The following is an 11,218-nucleotide window of genomic DNA, read 5'->3' as shown; positions in this document are numbered from 1 at the left end:
TTTCCCAATAGATCAAGTGCGATGGCTAATCAGAATGTCGTTCACTTGAGTTTTCGTCGAAATTGTTTTTTGCGTGCATCCGCGTAACGTTTGAAGCGCGGCAACTTAACCATAGCCATACGCCCTTCAAGTTCTTCTTTTCCGCGAATAATTATAATTAATGGTCGCTCTGTTTAATCTTTCATGTTTTCTGGTTTTTTATTCTTTCTTTTTATTTTCAACTTTTTTATTTTTTTTTTCGGTACACTCTTAAACCCGTACCTTTTATTGTAACTTTTAGAAACATGTAACTTCTATATAGACGTAGATTTCGAGATTTCTTATAGGTTACACCGCTGTAACGTATACTTAGAGGTTAAAAGCGACCAAAGTCATGTCTTTACAACACGAATACAAGTTACATCTCGGAAAAAACAAAAACAGCTTGTTGTAACTTATAAATGTACCCTCTACTCCGACACTGTAACTTCTAAGCGAAATTTCCAACGATAATTTCTTTGTTAGTTTCTTATCGTTTGTTTTCCTTCTGTTTTTCAGCATAATGCCGCGTTTCAGCCTCCCATTCGAGACGACAGTTGCGAATCTACGCTGTAATTTTTTTATCTGTTTCAGCGTCATCTATACGTTGACTACATGTTATCAATGCTGTATGAACACAGATTATAAGTTCGCAGTCTGGAATACTGATAGTATGTTTCTTTCTAAAGGGTGGAAAACTATTGTCTTAATGCCGCAACCACCAAGATTTCCGATTTCGCTGCGTAGCCGAGCCTGGTCTAGGTCTATCCACACTGAGAGCGGTTTCCTTGAAACGCTTAACGCTCGTCGTCCGTCCGTGAACAAGTGTAATCTCTTTTAATCAGTGGTTTTCCTCGCGTTTATCATAGTATCGTCAGGAACAACGGAAAAGCTAGATGTCGCTAGCAAACAAGGATATTTTCGATGTTCTCAGGGGAAAGTGTAGTGAGTCCAAAGATTGCAAAGAATATATAACCGAAAACGAACGTCACCACCACAGCCCTAATTCACACACTTCATACACTGGGTAAGTTGTGCATTTTGTGCTAGGTACGTGCGTTATTTTGATAGCAAGAGCTCTTAGCGCATGTTTGTTGTGATTATGGCAAGCGTTTTGCGGTCCTGCATATGAACGCAACTTACGCTTGCTACTTTTCTGCTCTTACTTGGTCGCCAAGTCAATACACCGGCGTGCATTTTGCGAGCTGCGGATATATGCATCGAGATATATAATTCGCAGCTTCCTACTTGTTGTATTCTTACGATATTCTAAGACTCAATCACGGAGTGAACGCCTTCCCGCATTTATGCTGCTTTGTACCTTGTGCTTTGTACGGATTTGAATGGTTCCGTAAATGTTACTCTCATTGCCCAAACTTTTGTTCCCAGGATCCCACATGCAGGTTCACATACCATCAGCAGCGCAATGCAGTACCTCACAAACTCGTCCCAGAGCGCCTCCAACACTGCTAACGCAGTAATGTAGTGTCTCCTGCGTTACTGTACACTCATATTCCTCAAGGTTGTGTGCGTTTTATGTAATACTGTATTGCCATTTGCGCTCGCCTCTGCAACACGAATGTGGAATAAATTTCTTTGTGCTGCAATTCTCCATTTCGTTGGGTCTGTTCAGCTTAGCAAACATAGGTCAGTTGTTTTGACTCGTTGGCTTCCTCGCACTTTTATGCATTGCTTCTCACTTAGAAGATAGTGCTTTTTTCACCATACATGGTAAAGCGACCATGGTTTATCCTCACATCAGAATCGCACTTGTGCACAATGTGTCACCTCTCGACAGACTTCTGTTTTTGTAATATACATATGTTCAAGATATCCTTTTCTGCTGGTTCATTTTGGTACCTTCGTGTGTTCTGTAAATGTCTGTCCATATCCCACGCACAGGGTGTTAGTTTTTATTCGCATCACACCAGCGCTCATTTTACAGGTGGGTTATGTTAATTTTCGCAAATTAACCCATCCGTAGTTACAAACATTTCCTGACGCATGTGTTTGTAACTACGGATCGATTAATTAGCAAAAATTCACATAACCCACCTGCCAAATGAGCGCTACTCTGTTGCGAATAAAAATGAACATCCTGTATAAAAAGCCGCAGGTTGCCGTAACCTCTACGGGCAGGTGCTTGATTGAAGGCCGTAACCTCTAATTAGTGGGTTTCATTGTAACTTTTATAAAAGGTACTGTTCAGAGGGTACCTGGTAGCTTCTGAAATATAGGGTAAAATATTGCGATTTTTTACCCTTTACTAAAGGGTACCGAGTTAAGAGTGTAGGGGAAGGTTCCTGCTAAGACATGCATCCACTGTCGCGTTTCTTGTTCCTTCATGGACCACGCTGATCAAAGTCACTTCTCTTCCCCGTGCACCAAACGTTGATGCTGACCCCACACACCAGCTGCATTCTATCACCCGTACCTTATTAGCTTTTTTTAAGAGATTAAGTACCTTACTCTTCAAGTGCACACAAGGTCGGTTTTAACATTACTGCGATCATTGCTTTTAAGTAGCATTTCATTGGTGTTACAGAACAGAACTTGGAACAGTATAGTAACTCGTTTTGAATAGTATCGTCCATCTGCAGGTCACTCAACGCCCAACGAATATTTACGTGCGTTTCGCTGTTGCAAGGAATCTATACTTTGGGCTCTTCTATATATACAACTTACGTCTTAGGGACGAAATACTCTGCAAGATGAATGGCGCAGTTTTTTTATACCAGGTAATTATGCCACCTTCCGGCCAGTTGGCCAGCCATGTTAGCAGCTATTTGAGGGCAATATCCCGTAGGAGTAAGGCATTGCCTCCACTCGCCTCATCTTATCTGGGTCAATATATATAGACAACCTTATCGATGCAATCCGGATCTGCTGCGGCATACGTGGTACCGCAACACTCCAAGGAGGGCATAGTGCGCTTATCCCATAGGACGTCTTCCACGACAGTGGAACTGGTAGCTATACACCTTGGGTCTAGGAATTTTCGGTACAGGTCATTTCGGTACAGGACCTCTCGGTACGGACATTTCGGTACACGGACCTTTCGGTACACGGACCTTTCGGTACACGGACCTTTCGGTACACGAACCTTTCGGTACGCGGACCTTTCGGTACACGGAGATTTCGGTCACGGCCACAGCGCTGGGAGGTGGTCTTCAGCTTCTTAGTCATAAAACGGTGACTATTTTTTTTTTCGAGTACCTAAAATTGCGAGTACCTAGACTATGCATTAATCATGAAATGCGTTGTTTCAGTATGTCATGAAAGGGAAATACTCGAAGCATCCCATGCACGATACATGTCTTTAGATGGTCGCCGCGAAAAGTATAATTTCCAGTGATTGCCTCTGCAGGGAGTGGCAGCCATCAGGCCGAAAAATCGAATCCCCGAACAAACGGAAAGTCAAAATTCAAGGCTAAGGTTAGGTTAAGTTTTCCTTATATGGTTAGTTCAAAATGAGTGTTTACAGTTTACACGCGCTTGGACGGACATTATGTTGAAATCTTGTACGAAAAAATTTAACAATGTCTCTTCGGCCTTCAGATAGGTCGCTGTTTTGATGTTTCGCCCTTCGTCTGTTGGCCGTTTTAATTTGTTGGCCTTTCGTGTTTTGACCTCTTGATGGGCTTCCCTCTGCAGGACACATAAGGGCTCTAGAATGGTAGTAAATGTGGCGACGGGAGTATAGATGTTCCCCTAAGATTGCCTGTATCTGCATGCTACAATGATCGCAAAGTAGCCTTTCTGCAGTGCCTTACGGGTGACAACCAAAAGGGCGTAGGAAAGAATAACCCCGGAGAAAACGCTCCCGGAAAAAAGTGCCCCCGGTATAGCAGGCGGGCATTTAAATATTTTGTAAATTATTATTATTAAATTATATTATATTTTGTTATGATTACTTATTTTGCCATTGGACTTATTTTGTCCTACTCTATTTCACAGAAGACATCCCAGATGCCCGTTGTTAATGTAGGTCGTCAAAAATGTTATGTTCGTAAAGAAAGAAATGAAGAGGTTGCCGGACTTTTCAGCAAACGTATTTTCGTTGAAAGCCGTTAAAAAAAGAAAAAGAAAGAAAGAAAGGTCATTGTAATTTTAATATACAGTGAACAACGCAACGGACAACGAACTGATGTTTTCGTACGCTCAGAACCCTGTAATGCCCTTCCTTATACAGGGTGTCTTTTTTTTATACAGATTTTTGATTAAAAATCTATAAGAGTCCCAGATATGCCGTTTGGGTGACAATAGCTGGCAAAGTATATCTGCCGTCCCAGAGATGTTAGAAGTGAAAACAGGACGTCTGTAGCTCATACATGTTTGATAAAAAATCTGTATTGAGAACAAAACACGTTGTCATAACCAATAAGCCAAATACTATATTCCAGCGGTATGGTCGTGTACCGAAATGTCCTTGTACCGAAAGATCCATGTACCGAGAGGTCCTGTACTGAAAGGTCCGTATCCCATACACCTTGCCGTGAGATACATAGCCACGCACGCGCAACCTGCGCACTGGACAGCGACTCAAAAGCTGGTCTGGAGGCCATGTTGGCTTTCGTGGGGAACAGTTGGACAGCTTCAACGGTGAAGGAGATCATAACGAAATAGAAGAGATGTACGGACCTGGGACATGATGTTACCTTCCAATGGATCCCGGGGCACATTGGCATCCGCGGTAACGAAACTGCAGACGAGCTAGACATCAAACTTCTACTAAGGTCCATGACAGACGACATGTGCAAACGCAAATGGCTACAAGGGGATGGTGGGTCATCTCTTCTCAGAAGAATAGACCCAGAACTAAAATTCAGCATCCCTCCCTCGGCTGCCAGAAGTATCGAAATATTTCTACATCGTGCACGCCTGAACGTCCCGTATGGGCGCCATTTCCTGCATATGGTGGGCAAGGCGGATTCGGTACGGGGCCATTACATCCAACGAGCTGTTACATCCATCGTGTCGTTACATCCATCGGTGGACGTAATGGCACGATGGATGTAACAGCTCATTGGATGTATTGGCACGGTATGGATGTAACGGCATGATGGACGTAACGGTAAAAAAATCCGGGTCGCCTTGGGGGCGATGGGAGGTAAGAAGGTCGACGGGAGGAGAAGCCCTGACTACACTCTTAAAAAGGAACTTCACCACATAGCACGCTCCTAGCCAACCATCATCCCGAATGACAACGTTCTCGCCCCTGATTTGTTGAAAACGGGAGGAGGAGCCTATTTTGTACCGTGGGCACAAAATAGGCTCCTCCTCCCGTTTTCAACAAATCTACATGCGTACATGAATAAAATATGTCATAAAATGCAAATTTTTGGCAATCCGTTGCGTTTTCTCACTATTTGCCTGTGATTGCTCTCGTTACTAGGCCTAACAAGGGCGACAAAACATGTTATTTTCAGGCAGACATTGACACTAGAGTAGGAAGGGAGCTTCCTGAGGACAGAAGCCGCCGATATTTCGAACAGAGACTGTTCTTCTTCTGGGCACCGTCCTCATCATTGGCATGGTATTTAAAGGGTGAGTGTGATGTGTTTAAAGGTTCATGCGAATTGTGGGTCAACAGCCCGGAGGGAAGAAAGGGTCCGTACGGGTCCAACAATACATCAGTAGATGGCACAGTCCAATGCTAATATTACGTTAAACTTGCAGCATCTACATGGCGTGACAACGCATGGTCAGACTGTTTTGTTTGTCTGCTCTTAACGCCTGACAAGAATGGAGACATGCTTGTCGAAGGCGACCAAAAGTTTACTACGAATATGCTCACAGGATATTTCGTGGCATCTTCCTGTAGAAGCCTCGAAGATAAGCCCAAGCTTTTCTTCGTCCAGGTAATGCTGTATCACTCTTGTTGTTCAAAACCAACCACTTCAACAGCACACTGTTATCGTTAATGGATTAAAATTACCTAGTTGAGGATTATCGTATCAACACCAACCCCACTTTATTTTATTGATTATGATTAGGGTGCTTCATACGCTGTGATAGCGGAATGGAACAATACTGACAACTCGTGACTACTATGATTCGAACGCCTCATGACGTCCATGTTTGTGAACAAATATAGGACGCCAATACGTTTGTAACAAGTGTGTGTTTTCTACTACTCTCTCTCTAACACCGAATAGAAATGAATGTCTGCGGAAAAGGTAGGGGCTATTAACCGTTGCAATATGCTTAAACGACCTCTGCTTTCACAATTTAGGTACCACCACTTTGCTGTGGAGCAATAAAGTGTTCCTTTTGTGATATCTCACTGGGTCTAATTTTGTATTGGTCTTTGGTTTTAAGGCTCCGCTGAAAAACACACAGTTTTAAAATTACTTTTTCGATTCATCTACGCCGATAACTGCAGGGTAATCCGTTTACACGCCAGACAAATCGGCGAAAACCGCCAATTTCACGAACATAAATAAAGGCCGAAAAACATGCGACAAATCCGCCCGAAAACAAAAACTGAAAGCGCGGAACCCTACCTATATTCTACTAAGGTGCAGATTTCTACCCGTCTAAGTACAAAGCACAAGGCTGTCCAGGCGGGACTTGGCTTGTCCTGTGAACTTTTTGAGCTCCCTTTTGTCTGTTACGTTTCGCACTAAGTCTTCTCGTCATGTGTTTCCATCGACTGGCCCACCATCTCTACGCTACTGTACGGCAATATTACGGTCAACTCAATATCAATATCAACGGCGGTTTGTGTGCACAGCATATAAGGTACGTAGCGTACATAGGTAGGTAGCGTTAAAATGATTTAGAACAGGTAACGACACGCGTGCAAGTGCTTTTGTCTCATTCGCACACGATATCATTGTCCATGTACACTCTAAGAAAAAAGGAGTAATTTTACTACATTTGGGGACTTAATGCATTGCCAGAAAACATAGTCGCTTTCGGGAGTAAATGCACAGAAGTAAGTGAATGTCACAGGGTGGAGACTGCATTTAACGCGCTGTTGCAAGAGTCCCAGGTACATAATTCGTGTGCATGCATGAAAATATTTTGAAGCAACCGTCAACCGTGATATATCGAGTGATATATAAAATCTTGCGCCATACATAGGGCACAATTTGCGAAGAAACGGAAGCGCTAACTGTTTCTTCTTCTTACTGTGTGGCGGGAAAATTGCTACGTTTGCTGAGTTATACAGCCTTATGCCATCAAATTGACCTAGGGCACATAGTTTAGTAGACTGTTGCATTCAGGAGACCATTCGCGAAGTTCAGTCACAATTTGCCGTCCTGGGGAGTAAATGTCGGGACTAAATGTCGGGGTACTAAAATGGGGAGTAATTGCAGTCTAGGGGAGTAGAAGCTGCAATTACTACCCGCTTTACTCCCTTTTTTTTTTCCTTGGAGTGTAGCCGAGCAGCGTGTCATACAGACACGTTTCTACAATTTTTTTTCTGAATACGCGCGATTCACTCGTAAGCAAAATTTCTTGTATTGTCGTGTGCGGGGCCGGCGAGAGAAATTACGGGGCCTCTCCTGGACGTCTCGATCACACAGCCCAAGTATTCCTTTATATGATTGCGACATGTCTTGGGTTCCGCGGGCCCCTAAAGTCGCCCGGGACCCCGGGCGCCATCCCCGGCTGCCCCACCGTCTTGCCGGTCCTGGTTGTGTGACCGCGTTTCATACCCAAGTCACACGGCAAATTGAATGTCATTTCCACCGAATGGCGTTCGCACTGAACGACATTCGTTTCGTATCACACGGTGAACTCAAAGGGCAATACATGCGAATGAGTTCGGGGAACCCACTCGCTTTTCCCTCTTGCAGCGACAGCGTACCCTCTCAGTAGAGAGGTATCAAACTGCTTGAAGAAACGGAAAACTAATGAAAAGTCACACTCCAATATTTTGTCACGAATTTGATAACTTTTGCCTTTAACTTTTGAAGGAAGGAAGGCTTAAAAACACTGTTTTTCGGAGAACTACCCTCGTTCCCAGTCGCCACGTTGCCAAGGGCGGTGCAGATAGGCTTCGTACTTATCTTGGCTTGTGATACTTAGCCAAATAATGTCGTCCAAAACGCAACAATTTTATGAAATAATCTAATGTTTCGATAGTTTCGACGAAAAAAAAAATATATCACTAATGTACCTGTATAATGCTTCATATGTTCGGCCCTGGTGTCTTAATTATCGACACTGACATCATTTGCGGATGACATTCTGTTTCTTCGTGTAGCTCCATGTAAGACAAACGAATGGCATTCGGTGCGATTGTCATTCGCTGGGAAGGGCATTCAATTTGCCGTGTGTCAGGGGTGTTATGTACTCTAAGCAGCGCTTAGGCAACAACCACGGTGCAGAAAGTGGCGTCCACGCGCAACTCTATATAAGAGCCGTTTCACCACGGTAACGGAACAACAACAACAACAATAAATGGGAGGACATGGTGATGACATGGGATGTTCCCCGTCGTAGGTACGGGACCCTACCCCACTTCACAGAGGTTAATATGCGAGGATGAATTAATGTTGACCGCGAAGCGCAGACAGGTCGAAGTTAGAGCTCTTCGAGGAGGCCATAGTAGCTTGCACGGGGGGCACAAAAAGGGAACGAAGAGCCCGGCGCTGCTGCGCAGGGGAGCTCCATGGGCTAAGTACGGTAACGAAAAACAGGAACGAAAATATCTGCGTAACGAAGAAGGAATCGATAGTTTTCCGTTGTCCTTCCCAGATGGCGCTTTCCAAGGAATATCAACGTGTGTTCCACTGGTGTAATGAATATATAACCTTGAGGGTCATTTGTTCTGCTTATGTCTTAAGGTCGAACTTACTTCACAAGATTAATGGTGCAGCTTCAAGAGTTCTTGAGATTAGATGTCTCACCTGTTATCATCTTCATCCGACATGGTTGCAGCTTGTCCTGTGATAGAGCTACCGGCATTTGGACCTTGTGCCCCTTTATCTGTGGCTGCTATATATAAGCATTATCGGCGCTGTTCCATATGTCCCATCCGGTGTAGCAAAAAATGGTGTCATCCCTTCCGCATTCCAATTCCATAATGAGGGAATTGAGATTCGTGATAATTCCATCCTTTTCAAGTCCTCGGAATGGAAAGGTGTGGTCAATTCCCACTCCTAGAATGGCTCGACAACCCCATTCCGTTCCATTCCTTTTATTCTACCGCTAAAAAGAAAGAAACAAAGAATGAAGGAAGGAACGATAGGCGTACCGGCTAGCCTAATAGTGTTAGAGGAGGCTGCATCGCCCTGCACTTGAAAAGCACAAAGACAATGTGCTGAGAAGTTCGTAACATCTCAACAACATCGATGCACACCAACTTGTGATGATAAACTTTCTTTTAAATTCGGACACGTGAGCAATCTTGCTGATCAGGGATATAGTGTGTTCCGGTTCTCGAACATGAGGACAAGCCGGAAAGATAAGCCTGATAACCAACTGCCCTGCTGTGCTGTCATAATATGCGAAGCCGTGGAATATACAGGGTGTTCAAAATTAAGCTTTCACTAGTGCTTTATAAATAGGCGAAGAAAAGCAAAACTGGTGCTATTTTTTGGTTCCTTGAGTAAGAAACATGTGGTACATAATTACCAGCACCTCTTTCTTACACAAGTAGCGTGAAGTTATCATCCGGTTTCCTGTCATCGCTGTGTTTGCGTAGCGCTCGTGAAAGCTTAATTTTGAACACCCTGTATACATTCTACACCTCTGCCGAAGCCGCGCCGAATTCTGGATGACCGGGAAGAGCCTCCCTGTACTATTATTGTAGTAACAAAGGAGAAAGGAAGCATGCCGAATATTGGACGATATATTATTTCGCTCTTGACCATGCACAGGTGTGGTGCTTCTGTAAAGGGCACGATGGCAGAAACCATTTGGCTGAAATCAAAACTACCAGCTTTAGTCTGTCATTCACTGTCGCCTCAGCCTGGCCTTCCGCGACACTACGCGTCCTTTCGTCACCACATGCGGCTGAATGGTCCGTTTACCCTGCAGTTATGAGCTGCGGCTGTTTGGCCGCGGGCCGTCAGTCCTTTTTACCACATATATGCATAAGAGGGCTGACCTAAAGTCACTAAATTGAGAAAGCACCGCCATCCTCTGATCTTTGCCGCCGCGTCCTTGGAACAACAATGGCGGCCGTAGCATTCCACAACATACAGTGGCCGCCATTGTTGTTCCAAGGCCATGACGGGAAAAGGAAGGCATGCGCTACTTTCCTCAATCCAGTGACTTTACGTTGACCTACCCCATCTGCTTATGGGTTGCCCCGTCTACATACCCGCGGGAACGCGAGGTCTTGCAGCACATGATGGATGCAGTGGACCACCGCACCTTTTATCCTCGGCATGGTGCTGCGGGTCCCTGGTCTAGTCCCGCTGATATGTACCAAGGTCTCTTTTTGGAAGTTTCTGTCATCAACCGGCCTGTCCACCATGCTTTGCTCACCTGAACTGACGTCTTCAACATCATCTTTCATTATCTGCGATTGGCACTGGGGCAGCTCCCAGCCTGCTTGCCAGTATCAGCCCCGTCTCATCATTTCTTTGTGTGTGTGTCCTCGCATTATTTTATTACTGGGGCGAGCTTCCCTGAGAGGTTGCCATTGCAAGCAATCATATCAAGCTGAAGGAATTCAATTTCTCCCCTTTTATGTTTCGCCAGGGCAACGTCATCATGTTCTTTTTTGTTTGTTTTTTCGTCTTTTTGCCTTGTCTTACGCCCGATAGTCAACCTTACTGATCATTTGCTACCAATCACAGATTCTCATTACCAACTGTTCGCTAATTAATTTTATTATTTTTTATTCAAGCACTGTTAGTATCTTTACTAGCGCTTGTTGTTCATGGTAGAAGAAAAAAAAATATGGAGATGAGAGTCGGCTTGTTGTGTCCTGCTGTTCATTGCTGTCCCCGTTGAATTTGATGTAATACGTGGGCTTTATTATTCTATTCATGTATAAGTTGTGATACTGTAACCTTGTTGCAGCAAGCATGGCGACTTGCTATTACGAAAATCAAAAGAAACATGCTCTACCCGCTAAGAGCGCCCTAAACAACAACAACAAATAAGTTAATGATAATGAATGGGGAAATTCGCCACGTAAACGTATATGTACAATAAATATATATAGTCACTCACTGGTCCAAAAAAAACAGCGAAAGACAGGGAACGTTGAGGGTACATGGCATTGCAAGGT

At 44.2% G+C, this 11,218-nt stretch overlaps 1 protein-coding gene across 1 annotated transcript in view; it reads left to right on the top strand.

Moving 5' to 3' along the window:
• LOC135368945 (uncharacterized) overlaps positions 1-1,597 on the top strand; it is a 76,725-nt gene extending 75,128 nt beyond the window's left edge. Inside the window, exon 4 of the mRNA XM_064602517.1 lies at positions 1,408-1,597. Within this exon, the coding sequence (XP_064458587.1) occupies positions 1,408-1,499 (92 nt within the window). The 3' untranslated portion in view covers positions 1,500-1,597. The remainder of the gene's footprint in view (positions 1-1,407) is intronic.
• The last annotated feature ends 9,621 nt before the right edge of the window (positions 1,598-11,218 follow it).

This window comes from Ornithodoros turicata, chromosome 9 (genome assembly GCF_037126465.1).
Source record: "Ornithodoros turicata isolate Travis chromosome 9, ASM3712646v1, whole genome shotgun sequence".
NCBI classification, from domain to species: Eukaryota; Metazoa; Arthropoda; class Arachnida; order Ixodida; family Argasidae; genus Ornithodoros; species Ornithodoros turicata.
The sequence above is the reverse complement of the archived record's forward strand: the minus strand, read 5'-3'. Positions and strand labels throughout refer to the sequence as shown.